Genomic DNA, 14,394 nt, shown 5'->3' on the forward strand with positions numbered 1-14,394 from the left:
ATAAGCTGGACTTCATTAAAACTGAACATTTCCGGGAATTCCCTGGCGGCCCAGTGGTTAGGACCCTGCGTTTTCACTGCTGAGGGCCCAGGTTCAATTCCTGGTCGGGGAACTAAGATCCCGCATGCCACACGGTGCGGCCAAAAGAAAAAAAAACCTCAAACACTTCTGCTCTACAAAGACACAGTCAAGAGAATGAGAAGACAAGCCACGGGCTGAGAAAAACAATTGCAGAAGAGATATCTGAGAAAAGGCTGTTACCCAAAACATACAAACAATTCTCAAAACGTAACAAAAAGAAAATGAACAGATTTTCAAACAGATCAAAAGATCTGGAAAGACACTTCATCAAAGAAGATATACAGATGGCAAACAAGTATATGAAAAGATGCTCCATGTCATAACATCATTAGGAGAGGGAAAATCAAGTAAGCTACCACTCAGCACCTATTAGTGTGGCCAAAATCCCACACCCTGACAACACCCAGTGCTGGGGAGGACGCGAAGTCCTCGTTCACTGCTGGTGGGAATGCAAAATGGTGCAGCCACTGGGGAAGACTGACTGGTGGTCTCTTGCAAACTAAACACACTCTCACCATGCAATTCAGCAGCTGTGCTCCTGGGTATTCACCCAAAGGAGCTACAAACTTACGCCCACACAAAAACCTGCACACGTGTGTTTACATCCGCTTTTTTCATAATTGCCAAAACTTGGAAGCAACCAAGACGTTACTCAGTAGGCGCATGGATAAACTGTCGTCCATTCAGACAATGGTGTGTCATTACAACATTAGAAAGAAATGAGCTATCAAGTCAAGAAAAGGCACGCAGGAAACTTAAATGTATAGACTAAGTGAAAGAAGCCAATCTGAAAGGCTTCATACTATATGATTCCAACCATATGACATCCCGGAAAAGGCACAACTATGGAGACAGTAAAAAGATCAGTGGCTGCCAGGGGTGGGAAGACGGGAGGGATGCACAGGTGGGGCACAGATTTCTAGAGCAAACTAGTCTGCACGATACTACAGTGGTGGGTAAGCGTCATCACACGTTTGTCTAAACCCGTGGGACGCACACCACCAAGAGTGAGCCCCATGTAACCTGTGGACTCAGGGTGATGACGACGCATCCGTGCAGGCTCATCGACTGTAACAGACGCACCATTTGGTGGGGATGCTGACAACGGGGGAGGCTGTGTGCGGGGCGGGGTGGGGGAAGGTATGGGAACTCTCTGTACTTTCCAGTCAACTCTTCTGTGAACCTAAGACTGCTCTAAAGAGTAAAGTTTATCTAAAACAAACAAAAAAACGTGTTATCAAGGAAGTCTTGCAGGAATAGGAAGCTGTGGAAGGGCAGGTGTCGTCCAGCTCTGCTGGACGGCCTGGAGCTGAGGTGAGGGCGGCACGGGGCCTCCGAGTAAACCCCACGCTGGTCAGCGAGCCTCACACGCATGCACACGTGAGCGTGCGCACACACAGGCCACAGACCGTGAGCTGTGGCAAGTCCTCTGCAGAGGGGCCCTGGGGCAGGGAGCTGAGGGCCGAGGGGGCTGGCGATACAGATGGGGTGCCAGGCTTTCCAGGTGGAAGGGCCTGCAGGGGCAGTGAAGAGGTGCCCACGAAGGGGCCCAAACAGACAGGGGAAAGGGCAGGGACGGTGGGGTCCAGGAGGGCCACAGGCAGATGACCAGCCCTGTCCCCGCGGTGCCCGTGGTGCCCACAGGAGGAGGCCACCCAGCCAGGCCTGGTCAACCCTGGGAGCCTGCACCAGACCCAAGGATGGCTCTGCAGCGCCCCCGGCAGCCTGGTCCCCGCCAAGGAGCCTCCAGGCACCCACACGCCCCGGCTGTCCTTCAGCTCCCCAGGCCCGTCCCCGTCGGGCCTGCTGCTCACTCTGCCACCTGCTCACTCTGCCTCTGGTCCTTGCTGAGACGGTGCCTGTCCCTTCCCTGACCACCCTCCTGCCCGGCGGGTCCCCCGATACCCTCAGGCCCCTGGCTCACCTGCTCGTGGACCCGCCATCCCCCAGCTCGGGCCCCGGGAGTGCAGGGTCGTGTCCCCGTCCCCTCCCCCCGACCCCCAGCTCTGCGATGCTGCTGGCAAGAAGCAGGCGCTCAATCCCCGTCAAGCGAATTCGTGCCTGGACTCCCTCTGGCTCTGGGCTGCTGGGGCCCCTCTCGGGCTTTGGAACGTTTCAGACATTTCCAGAGCCAGGTTCTCTGCCGGTCCTTCTGCCTGACCCAGGCCCCCCCTTCGGGGACCCCCGCCCAGGACTGGCGCCAGGGTTAAGCGGGCAGATGCAATGCCGACAGGACAGCGTGTTGGCTGTCACCGGACTTCACCCCGTGGTGGCCATCCTGGACCGGGCGACCGGGCATTTCGTGTGGAAAAGTCCAGGGTGGACAACAGGGAACTGTGAGGTGACACCGAGTGACCACACAAACATTCTTTGGGGACTTCCTTGTGAGTCTGCCCTTCCCTCTCTAGCCGCCTGCCCTCTGGCCGGGTCCCAGCAGGTGGCAGCAGAGGAGGTGGAATCCAGGCAGCCTGCTCCCTGTGGGTCTCCACCCCTCGGGCACTGATGCCCCACTGCCCCTGAGACCGGCCCCGCCCCGCGCCTGTGAGATAAACTCAAGCAAGCAGGGCTCCAGGTGGCCTCGCAGTGACACCTCTCGGGCCACTGAAGCCCACTCTGCTCTGTGGGCACATCCCCTGGCATTTCCAGAAGCGATGAATCAAATGCAGAGCAGAATGACTCATCAACACCAATTCCAGACGAACCGCTGATCTAAACACAAGAGGCGAAACAACCGCTAACACGAGGATAACACAGGAAAATGCCCTCATTCCTGCGGGGAGGAGTTTTCTTCCACAGAAAGACAGAAAAACACAAACGGTAAAGGGTGATCAACAGGCCAACATTAAATCAGGAGGATCTGCTCATCAAGACCACTCGGAACGAAAAGACAAAGTGGGAGAAAACACGTGCAATCCATTGAACTGACAAAGGACCTATAACCAGAGCACAAAGTAGCTCCAATCACCAAACACGGACAGACAACCGATAACGAACAGCCCGAAACTCCAACAGACGCTTTGCCAAAGAGGGTCCCCAAAGGGCCAGGAAATAAACAGAGAGGAGATGGGGCCTCAGCGGACATGAGGGAGAGGCCTGAGAAAACCACGGGAACACCTTCCACAGCCACAGAGGTGGCAGGAATGAAAAAAGAAGGTCCAACAGACCCCAGGGCCAGAGGCCCGCATCCTGGGGCGAGGCACACAGGGGCTGAACACATCACACCACACCCGGAGCCCAGGGGCCACGCCCTCGGCATGCTCCCCAGAGGCCACGCTCACGGGACACGGACGGCCAGTGGAGAACCCTCCAGAAACGTTTCTGTAGAAGAAACGTGTGCCAGGACACACACCATCGCCTGGGCATCCCCCTGGTGCAGAGCGGACCTGGGCTGGTGATGCTGTGGTCTTTGGATCCAGGTGGCAGGTCATTCCATGAAAACTCACCGAGGTGCACACCTGTGATTTTGCATTCTTCTATGTGCACGTGCATGTACACACACACACACACACACACACACACACACACAAATCTGTACAAAATGTTTCAGTGAACAAATTTCTTAGGATGAGCTGTTAACCTCACCTCTGATGGGCCCTGCAGGGCTCTCTTGAGCAAGGACGATGCTGGCCAGTGTGGCTGGTGCCTGCAGGTGTGCCTCAGGGGCTTGTGTCCCATGGGACCCAGCGTCGTGGGAGGAGGACAGGCCACCAGAGAACAGAGTTGCCGTGCAGGGAAGACTGCCTGACGTGAGATACCAAGGGAGCTAAGCGGATCAGGTGGGCGTGGTCTCAGGCTCTACGGCTCCTTCCACAGGCCCGGGCCCCCCCCCCCCCCCCGAGCTCCCTCAGACCCTGGAAAGCTGCTAGAGGCGTGTCCGTCGGTGGGGCAGGGTGAGGGGCGGCGTGGGCGACCTGTGACTGCACTCCACCCCCAGGCCACCAGGACACAGCTCAGCGTGGGCTGGACCCAACTAAACAGCCCGCTGTGTTGGCCCCTGAAGCTTTCTCAGGACCAGATGACGTGGCGGCACCGAGCACCCAGGGCGCCATCCTGGGTCACGGAGGACAGGCCAGCGGGGCTGCGCTGTGACGGGAGAAGCCCCCCGTGAACCGTCCCAGGACAGAAGCCACACGCCCACAGAAAGGCGCCAGCCAGCCTGCCGGCCCACACTTCATCGCTCCTCCCGCACGGCCCACGCCCCCCTCCCGGGGCCTGGGCCCACCTGCAGGTCCACACTGAGCACCTGCACCCTCCCTTCCTGAAACAAGGAGACCTGAGCCTAAGGTACGGAGCCTCGTGTGTGGCCCTCACCTGCTGGGCTCAGGGGGCCTGGAACAGACCTGCCCATGTCTGTTTTGGAAAGAAGTTTCCTCTCCCCAAAGGGCCTGCCTGCTCTAGAAAGCCGCTGACTGTTCTAATTAATACGTGCTCACTCCAGGTTAGAGAAGCTTTAATTGTCGATGAGATGGTATTCTGGTTTCCTGATTATTAGATTTACAAACTTAAAGATTGTTTCCTTCCAAATACTAAGTAAGGTGCTCTGACGCGAGCCCGGCCTAGGACTGCCGTCCTCTCTCGCCCTTCCGCTGGCGCAGAAAGGCAGACTTGATCTCAAGCTTGAAGCTGCACACGAGGCCAGGTGCCAGCGCCCTCAGACGGTGGGCCCTGCCGTCCCGGCCTCACTCCTTGAGAGGGAGTCTACCCCTGACCCCGAGCGTATCGCGAGCGCTCTCCTTACAAAGAAAATGCCTGCAGGTTTAAGCGAAGAAATCAATTCCTGCCCGGTTCCAAGCTGACAGGCGAGCAGCCCCGCACCGAGGGCCTCATTTGCTGGCGAGTTCCAGCACCTTGCTCACCATGGCCCCGACCCCGTCGTGAATGTGGTGGAAGGCCGTGTCACACATGAAGGCTGGGGTTGTGACCACCTTGTTCTTCTGGTCCACGTGAGCCTCGTGCACACAGGTTACGGAAGAACACTGCAAAGCTGGAGCAGACGGCACGTGGCGTCAAGCACCGCCCACCCCCCCCCAGACGCGCATCCCACCCCCACCCCAACGTCACCTGGAAAGGGCTTTCTGCACCCCCTGTGCTACTTTAACTGAAGACCCTGGAACCTGACCCCACGGGCTGCTTCCTAACACACGTCCCAGCAGTGGGCCTCACGGGACCCATGGCTGCAGACGTGGGCCGGACGCCCGAGCACCAGCCGGGACCCCGGGGCCACCCTGAAGGCAGCGCAGCACCGCCATCCTTCACGTCAAGAGACTGAGTTAGAGGCTTGTCCGAACGCCCGCTGTGAGCACGGGGCAACCGGACCCGGGCCCCAGCCTCAGCACAGAGGCGCCTCACCTCCTCCCTGAGACCTGCTTCCTGGGCCGACGCCAAGCCCCAGGTCCGGGGCTGGCCGCTCTGTGCTGGAAGGGGAGGGACATTCACACCTGAAACTGCCTGCAAGTAGAGACACACCGAGAAGCGCGCCCCGGCCAGGACAGACGCCCGGAGTCTCCTGCGCCTCCTGGGGCCCCGCGCTCTTCTACTCTGGCCCCCATGGAGACCCTCGGGTCCAGGCGCAGAGCTGGAAGGCGGGTAGCCTGTGGCCCGAGGCTCTCTACACCCGCAGCGCACCCTGGTGACCTCAGGACACAGAGGACCCGCTTGCAGGAGAAATGGGGGCGACAAGGCTGCCGGGGGCGGCCCTCCGTCTGCGCCACCCAGGGGACTGCCGCCAGATAAGGACAAGCAGCCCTCGCGTCTTCCACCCCGGCTTTTGGCCCGGCACCGGGTACTCACTCTCCCTCCGCCACAGGCAGTGCCCTACCCACCCGCCGCGAGCCACGGCCGTCTCCTCACCGGACCCACCGAACCCCCGGCCTGGGGTGTGCTGAGCTCAGCCAGCGTCACTGCGGGGACTTGGGAACGTGACCACTGCACGGCGGAGAGGTCACAGCCTCGGGTGCTACGCCCCTCCACGCACATGCCCTGGTCACCCTGGCTGTGCAGCACCCCACGGTGGCCCCAAGGGGCCAGAGAGCGGTTTCCCACGTCGCCCCCGCTGCTGGAAGGATATGGTCACTCCCGTCACGCAGTGCTTGGCACCCAGGGCTTTGATGACCTGTGCGGTCCCGGCGTGCGGCCACCTGCCGCCTTCCTCCTGCTCGTGGCCCACGGTGACCTCGACACGTCTGAGCACTTTGGCCGCGAGGACGGGAGCGATGCAGCACAAGCTGAAAGGCGAGGAAAGGAGGATCAGCTCAGGAATGTGAATGTGGCCGCCAGGCCAGGGGCCCAGCAAGTCATGCTTAGAGAATGCGGTCAGCCTCAGAAAGGGGCACAGACACCAATGCCGCGGGGATGGAAGACCCAGTGCCAGAGCCTCTGCCAGCTCCACGGGCTGGAGCCTGCCCCTGCCCCTGCGCTGCCCGTGGCAGTTGTGACCGGTGGAGCATGGGGCAGCCTCCAGGCACCCGGCGTCAGGCTGGAGAGCGGCGGAGGGCAGCCAGCTGAACCCCGGCTGCCAGATACGCACCAGGCACCTGACACGGTGCCCAGGGTGCAAAGGTCCACCCGGAGAGAAGGCCACAGATGACGGCGCTGTCTTCAGCCCAAGCTTTAGGGTGGTTTGTCGCACAGCAACAGAGAAGCCCAGCTGTACTGACCGGCTGAGACCCACCCCCTTCTCTGGAGGGGACGCAGGGGGCTGGGGGACACGGTCCAAGCAGCAGCCTCGCCTGACCTGCCGGTGCGGAGCCAGGGGCCCTGTCCTGGCAGTGTGCCAAACCCTCCCCAGATCCCCGTGAGCAGGCTGCCCCGGAGGCGTCCAAGCCCTGCAGGTCCATGCCGGACGCCTGCCCTCGGGGCTCCTCCGAGGTCCTGCTCTTCACCGGGGGCCCCAACCGGCAGCTCCTGGGCCCCTGGATCAGCCAACACGGAGGCCCCCAGCAGCCAGGGCGTCACCAGGGCCCTGCCCCCCGCGAGAACACGCGTGACACCTGCCACAGCTGCTCCAGCCGGGCCGGTCCCCCTCCCCTGGGGTCCACACCCCTCTGGGCTGCGCCCACCACCCCGTCTGCTCAATTGGTCCTCTGAGCTCACCGCAACACAACGTGGTGAGAACACACCTACACGCTCGTTCAGTGCCAACTGCCACAACTCCTGTTCAGGGACCACGAGACAAACCCCCTCAGCCCCCAGCAGGTGAGCGTCATCGCAACGGCCATCTCGGGAATCTGTCACGTCAGCAGGTCCCCAGGCACCTGACTCTGTGGGCGACGCCCGAGACGAAGGCTGGGCTGCCTGCCCGTCCTTGGCCGGGGGCTCCCGCACTGCGCGGAGGTAGCAGAGCCGGCTGGACCCCTCGCTCTGTCCGTGCTTCTGACGAGCAGGTCAAGGAGTGACGGGCGGCCCGGAAGGGGGGCGTGAGGTGCCCCGACCCGGAAAGGGCGTTCTGCACGCGGCCAGACAGCGCTGCTGCTTTTAGAGACAGACGCGTAGCCTGCCGCACGAGGGGCTGAACGGAGCTGCCCACGGTGACACGGCAGCCGGTATAGGACCGTGTCACCGTCCCGCACCCTCCACCCCAGGGTGACCCGGGTTCTTCTCCAGCTCAGCTGAGAGGCACCTGTTCACTCGAGTGGACAGGGTGCCTGCCGTGAGGTGGCCAATCTGCTGGGCTTCTGTCCCGTTTGTCGTGCTGACTTTTTAGAGAAAGGGAGCTGGGTCCCCGCCCCGGGCGCTCGCCCCCACACACCGGTGCTGCCCCAGCGGAGCCCCCAGGAGGTGATCGGCTGGGTGCTGCGAGGGCAGGCATGCCCCTGGGCTACGGCCGCTGGTGGGGGTGCCTGCGACGCTGAGCGGGCAGGGCCTCCAGTGAGTGGCCGCAGGTCTGGGAAGGACGCTGCCCCTGGTGGGCTGCCCTCTGCAGCCTCTGTGCCCCGTTCAGACCCAATGCTCTAACACCCTCATGCTTCTCCAGTTTCCAACGGGAGGCAGCGAGCAGCCACGTGATGGAAAGCCTGGCAGATTTTGTTCTTAGTGCATCTGTGCACCACTGTGCTCCTGGGAGGACTTCCCCAGCCAGGGATGACTCCAAAGCGTGCGACCCACACGCTCCAGCACCGGCGTCGTGCGCCGACGCCCGTAGTAAAGCAGCACCGAGGAGCCCTCCCCCAGGACGCTCGTGGGAAGGGCAGCCTAACAAGCAGGTCTGACGATGGGGTCGCCATCACTCGTCCGCAAGCACCTCCTGGTGTGGGTTACGACTGGCCTCGCCCGTCTGCCAGGCCGAGGACCCTGGGCCGGGCTGTGAGCAGTGGCTGGGCCCGTGAATGTGGGCCCAGTGTGTGGCCACCACAGGATCCGGTCCCCAAGGAAGGGCAGCTGAGAGCGACAGGGGTTGGGAATGGTGCTCACGGCAGCCGTGGCATGAGGAAGGACAGGGGCCAGCTGGCCGAGGGGCTGCTCCAAGCCAGAACAGGAAGGCGGAGGCCAGGCATGGGGAGAGAACTGGCAAAGGCTGGGGGCCGCGGAAGGACTTGGGAACCTTCTAGACCCTGAGAGGATCATCCCCTCCCCTCCTAAGTCATCAGGAGAAATTAACGTAACCACACGACCACAGAATTTTCAGAGCAGGAAGGCGCCTGTGAGATCACACGAAACCCTCTCAGTTATAACAAGGAAAGGGGCTGAGGGTCTCCAAGACCACACAGCTCCAGGCACCAGCTCCTGGCTGTGAGCCACGGCCTCGGCCACCGCCCTCCCTCCACCACTGCTGGGCCCGCTGGGCCACACGTACCCGATGGGCTTCCCGGCCTGGTGGAACTCCTTCAGGACGCGTTCCACGTCTTTATTCACCTTGCAGTCGCCCCCGTCTACGGCGAATGTGCTCCTGCCACGAGAAGAGGCTTCCTTAGACCGCAGGGCTCAACACCTGCCTGCCTGGGGAGCCCCCAGCCCCACTCCCCACCCCCCCGGGATCCTGCGTGCTCCACGAACTTCTCAGCAACTGCAGAAAGTGACACGTGTGTGCAAGTACGTGTGCACAGCCTTTCATGTAATTACACGTACACGCGTGTATGTTTTTCTATTTTTTGAAACATAAAGCAGCGTGGGAGGTTAAAGGCAGGAAGGCCAGCAGAGGTGAAGGGGAAGCTGACACGCAGGCGCTCGGGCCATGAGCTCGGCCCACCCAGGAACGGCAGGACGTACCACTGGCCCAAAACCCGTGACAGATCCTGCACTTCACTAAGAAGGAAAAGAAACCCAAATCAAACAAGACGCCGTCTTTTTCACCACAGCAAGACCGCTGGGGTGTCTGGAATGGCCTCCCTCCGGGTCGGTGGGCTCACACCAGTACCATCTCTTTGGAAGGCAAATTCAGACCCATCAAATTTGAAAGGCCACGCCTCTCTGCCAGGAGCCCCATCCCGGGCTTCCTCCGCCTCGTTCACGTGGTTGATGCCTCTGCCCCGGGCACCCCGTGCGTCGCGCGCAGACGGGACAACCTGTGGGTGTGAGGGACGCCGGCTACCCTGAGGTGGTTCCTCAGGGCGCGTAAGCGTCTCAAAACAGGTCAGGTTGTACACTTCAAATACACGCACGTCAGTCGTACCTCCGAAAGGCATGAGACAAAAGAGAGAACAGGAGGTCCGGGAGTCCCGTCAGCACTGGGTCGCCTACACAGCGGGATCTGTGTGTGCGGCTGCCAGACGTTTAAGGGACGAGCCTCAGCGTTAAGTGAAAGACACCAAGTGCAGGACGAGAGACTACCATCTGGTTGGATTTCTAACGCAGACATATACGTGAATCTCTCGGAAAATAAAAAGCTAGCAGCATTGCCAGAGGTGATCCTGGGGTCCCAAGCGGGAAGAACTGGGTTTCCACAGTGAATGTCACACAGCCCTCGCCTGCTGCCCCCTGTGCACCGCACAGACCGCCGATGAGCTGGCCTTTCCTCTGGAAAGGTCAGAAAGACTGGGACCAGTGGCCAGAAATCACAGCTTCCCCCAGGGGTCTGGGAGGTCACAGACATGGATGCTGACCCAAGGCCCTGCTTCCTTGTACACCGAGACGCACCACCACTAAGTCACCCGAGGCAGGGTGTCAGCCACGCCAGGGACGTAACCCCAACGAACCCTCAAGCTACCCTCACGCCAGGCGAGGTCTAAGGGCTGAGGGAAGGCACAGGGTCTGTGAATCCAGCTCATCTTTCAGAGAAAGAAACCCGGTCCCGTAAGAAGGACAAGGCCAGCCGACGCAGACTGTGATCTGCCATCTCCCGCCAGGGGGCTCAGGAGGATGGCGATGCAGGGAAAGCACTCCCGGGCTGGCTCTGGGAGAGAGAGTGGACACGAGGCGGGGCAGGGGTCCAGGCGGGAGGAAGGACTGTGGGAAAACCGGTGGGAACGTGGAGAAAAGAGGTGCTCTGGTGATGGCCGCAAGCAGAAAGGAGCCTCAAAACGTCAGGACGCGGAAGGACCGAGCGCAGAGGTGGACCTCAGGGAACGTAACCGCCTCTGCCCCCGCTCCTGGGTGCACGGCGCCCGGACAGACAGAGCGCCAGCTGGGAGACCCTCGCGCTGCTGCAGGAACCTCAATGACCAAGCGGTCCACTGACCAAAACGCACGTAGTCCAGGCTGTGACGCATGCTGCCCCGTGTTTAAAGCCCCAAAGCCGCGGGGCGCAGCTGCTGGGTGCTTTCCTGCAGCCCTCGAGCCCCCTCCGTCACGGGAGCAGCAGCCCCGCGCCACGTCGGAAGGGACGTGCTGGGCCCGCAAGGCCAGCGCAAGAGAATTTCCATGAAACGCGGAGAAGAAAGGAACGAGAGAACAAAAAGAGAACCTGAAACCCAAAGTACATCACAGCTGCGGTGTGACGGCCTCCTAGGCTTGAGGTCCAGTTACCGTGGCAACAACCCAAACAGCAAAAAAAAAAAGATCTCCCTTCCTCTGGTCAGGACCGTCCTCCCAGCGGCCCAACCAGAAAGGCACTTTTCCGCGCTGCAAGGTCCACAGGAGAGCAGGTGTCTGCAGGGAACACGTACACGGACGGGTTCTGATGTGACGAGACCCCTAGCACCACACCTGGATGGCCAGGTCCCAGGAGCCTCCTCCCACCGGGGTTCCCTGTCATGGGGCAGCTGCGTCGTCGCTGGGCCAGACCCCCCAAGAGCTGCTCCCATCACCACCGCATCCCCATCTAACAGTCCAGGGGAAAAGCAGGAGAGCCCCGAGCCGAAACACGTACAGGTTTTTGGCGGCTCCGAAGCCCCCGGGGAAGACGGCCGCATCGTGGTTAGCAGCGCTGAGTTTGGCCAGGTCGGTGATGTTGCCGCGGGCGATCCTCGCGGACTCAGTCAGAACATTCCTGGGGAAGAGCAGAGAGAGGCCCCCAGCAGGTTCAGTGTGTGGACAGACGGGAGAACGGGGCAGGAAGGAGCCTCCACGAGACAAGAGGACCTGTCCTCCCGGCTCACAGGCAGTGCGGGTTGCTCCCCAGAAAAGGCGACACAGCGACAGTGACCACAGCGGGTCTGTGCTCGAAACGTCCTCTGGAGCCCTTTCAGATGGGCGCTTCCGAACCACCACGCCTAGCCACCCGGACTCCTGTGTCAGGCAAGGCCACCAGGGAGCATTTGGCGCTGGGAACGGACGGTGATGGAACCGCGGGGGCAGCGTTAAGAAGCAACTCTGAGGGACTAGTGAGGCAGCCCCGGACCGGCCGCAGAGGGAGCTCCTCCCAGCCCCGGCTGCGCGGCCCAGGGTCTGGGTCCTGACTGGGCCGCAGCCCCAGGAGACGGCACTGCGGCTCCTTCCCACCGCCCCGTCTCTCACTGTCTGCACCCGCTGGAGGGCACCTGGGAACCACGGCCCCCAGGGGCCATCGCCCTGCAGTCTGGGCCAGGCCGGAGCGGGGAGGTGGGTCTCAGCAGATGCGAGGCCAGGGCCGCACTCCCCGCAGGAACAGAAATGCTGGTGGGAGCTGCTCACAGATACGTGGGTCCAAATGGGTGGACAAGGTTTGAGACCAAATGAACGCACGGGCATTCGGAGAGAATGAAGGCGCGAGGAGCTCACTCAGAGGGAACCTTCCTCCACTGCTCCAACAGTGCTGGACGGCGAGGGACGTCCTGGGGTCCAGCACAGCGTCAGGACCACTGCTGTCAGGTCCCCTTAAACGTGGACTCGGCTCCCAGCTAAGACGAAGCAACCACGCGCAGGTTCTCGGGGAGTTTCAACCCGTGCACGTTCAAGGACAACGAGGAGGGGCCCGTACCTGGTTTCGCCCTCAGAAGGCTGCCCCTTGGTGTGGTCAATCACGTGCATCTGAGGGATGTCAGGAGCGAAGATCTGGACCTCGGCCCCCGCACGGCTCAGGTGAACCAGTATCCTGCACAGGAGGGAATCAGACCAGACTCTGACATGTGCCTGGCCCAGCTTTACCTGCCACCGGGTGTTTAAAAACAGTGTTTTAGGTGACTGACAGGTATATACTTCTCACATAGGTTAACAACCTCCTTGCTTTGCAAAAAGTCACGATTGGCTTGCTAACGACCCAAATGCCCTCTATTTGAGTTCGCTGTCACTGAACTGGCCTGTGGAGACCAGCTAGCCGCCCCCAAGCTCCATTTACAAACCAGGCCATAGGGACAGGTGACCCGGCAACTGTCACAGCCTGGATGTCTGCATTCCCAGGCTCCTTCTGGGTGTTCTTCCTCCCATGGGCCAATCCACAATGGCCTCGAGGGGTTGAGGAGGGCTTTTAGTCTCCAAAGTAAGTCCAGCTCCTGGTCTCCCCAACCTTCCCCTCATGGGGGTGGGAGACACCCAGGCAACCCTGGGGGCTGTTACTGATGCCAGCATCTACCAAGGGTTGCTCTGCGGCAGGTCCGAGTCCAAACACTGGCACGAAATCTGTACCTGGCAGTGCTGTCACTACCCACTTCCAGAGAGAGAGGAGACATGAGACCCCAAGACAGATCACAGCTGTCCCCTGTCAGGGCTGGGACCCCTGGACTGGGGTTCAGCTCCTCGGAACCTCACGGGCACTCGACCTACAACTCCTTGCTCTGCCCGGGAGGTTTCAAGCTGCTGGCTATTCCTCACCGCCTCCTCTCTCCTGCCCCACCCCGCTCAGTCCCCATCAGGAAACTCCTGGCCCTCTCCACCCACCAGCCCAGCATGCTCTAAAGTTCACTCTCTGTCCGGCCACCGCCAGCACCCGCTGGCCACGCCCAGCGGCCACCCCCAGCCACCAGCCTCAGACTCCTCCGGGGACCAGCGAGGCCCCGCAATTGGGAAGGGTGTGTTCCCCAACCACTACCTAACTCTCCCCTTCAACTAACTCTGAATCTGACAGCCCCTACACGGTCCTGCTCACAGGAACTTTTTAAATAAATCGATCAAAGGACAAACTACTCGGCAACAGCTGACAGGCTACCCCAATGACATCGGTCTACAGCGAGGTCACTGCACAGCCCTTAAAAATCATGCTGTAAAGACAGAAAAGAGCTCTCTGATTTCCAACTCGCAGGACCGTTTGATCCCAATGTTTACAACACGTGGGTGTGGAAAAACAGCAGAGTAGATGTTAAGTGGTTACCACTGTGTGACAGCATCACAGGTGATACTAAAAAGCTCTTTTTGTGTCTCCCTGTACGTTACGCGCATTGAGTTTAAACGTTGTCCTTTGCGCCTCCCTGAGTCTGGTCCAGCAGTCCTCTCTGCCTTCCTAACCAGCAGGAAGGCTTCTCCGAACGGTTCGGGAAAAGGGGGACCGACCCTCCCGAGGGCGAGCCGCCCAGGGGCTTACGATGAGGCCTCGTGGAGCTCTGTCCCGTCGTAGACCCCGCATCCGGACAGCACCTGCAGGGATGGAGGGCCGGTCACTGGGGTCACGCGGTCCACCGGCCGGGCCGACCGCCTCCCGCAGGGGGACGGGCCGACCTGGAGGAGAGGGAGGTCAGCGCGAGGGAGGCGGTGGGGGGCGGAGGGGCCGCCCGCGGGCACGGGGAGGGTGGGAAGGCCGACCTCGGCGCCCCGCCCCTCCTCCCCACGCCCCGCCCGTCCGCTCACCACTGCGACCCTGGTCACAGGGCGCGGCGCGGAGGCGTGGAAGGCCGCTCGCGGGGACTGCGCCGGTCCGCCGAACGGCAGCGCACGCAGGCCGGGGCGCGGCGCGAAGGCGGCGGTCACCGCTAGCCTGGACGCCACCAAAGCCCGGAGGGCCGCCATCGTGCGCGAGGACATCGGGGTCGCAGGGTCACGGTGAGCGGGGCCGCGCCTGCGCACTGCCGCCGCCCTGCCCGCGAGCGCGCC

The 14,394-nt window shown here is 61.4% G+C and overlaps 1 protein-coding gene across 4 annotated transcripts; it reads right to left on the bottom strand.

The window, feature by feature from the left end:
- Positions 1-2,093: 2,093 nt before the first annotated feature.
- GATD3A (glutamine amidotransferase like class 1 domain containing 3A) lies at positions 2,094-14,358 on the bottom strand. 4 transcript variants are annotated; one of them, XM_029215276.1, is made up of 8 exons: positions 14,152-14,358; positions 13,889-13,941; positions 12,353-12,466; positions 11,324-11,443; positions 8,873-8,965; positions 6,149-6,305; positions 4,938-5,033; positions 2,094-4,830 (listed from the first exon to the last, which is right to left on the bottom strand). In XM_029215276.1, exons 1-8 carry the CDS (start codon positions 14,323-14,325, stop codon positions 4,816-4,818), a joined length of 822 nt encoding a protein of 273 aa, XP_029071109.1. In that variant the 5' UTR covers positions 14,326-14,358; the 3' UTR covers positions 2,094-4,815. The 4 variants fall into 4 exon arrangements, with proteins under 4 accessions (XP_029071109.1, XP_029071108.1, XP_029071107.1 ...); XM_029215275.1 differs by having other exon boundaries at positions 4,929-5,033; XM_029215274.1 differs by having other exon boundaries at positions 2,094-5,033.
- Between the last annotated feature and the right edge of the window lie 36 nt (positions 14,359-14,394).

Source organism: Monodon monoceros, unplaced genomic scaffold (assembly GCF_005190385.1).
Source record: "Monodon monoceros isolate NGI ecotype Baffin Bay Population unplaced genomic scaffold, NGI_Narwhal_1 Super_Scaffold_11, whole genome shotgun sequence".
Lineage (NCBI taxonomy): Eukaryota > Metazoa > Chordata > Mammalia > Artiodactyla > Monodontidae > Monodon > Monodon monoceros.

What these genes read in the sequence shown, in the direction of transcription:
- GATD3A (XM_029215274.1), bottom strand. Translation starts at nt 14,325, where the DNA reads ATGTCCTCGCGCACGATGGCGGCCCTCCGGGCTTTGGTGGCGTCCAGG. An exon ending in CCTTCTGAGGGCGAAACCAG is followed by an intron (nt 11,444 to 12,352) that starts GTACGGGCCCCT and finishes GCTCTTCCCCAG; the next exon opens with GAATGTTCTGACTGAGTCCG. An exon ending in ACTGCGTGACGGGAGTGACC is followed by an intron (nt 5,034 to 6,148) that starts ATATCCTTCCAG and finishes ACCTGTGTGCAC; the next exon opens with GAGGCTCACGTGGACCAGAA.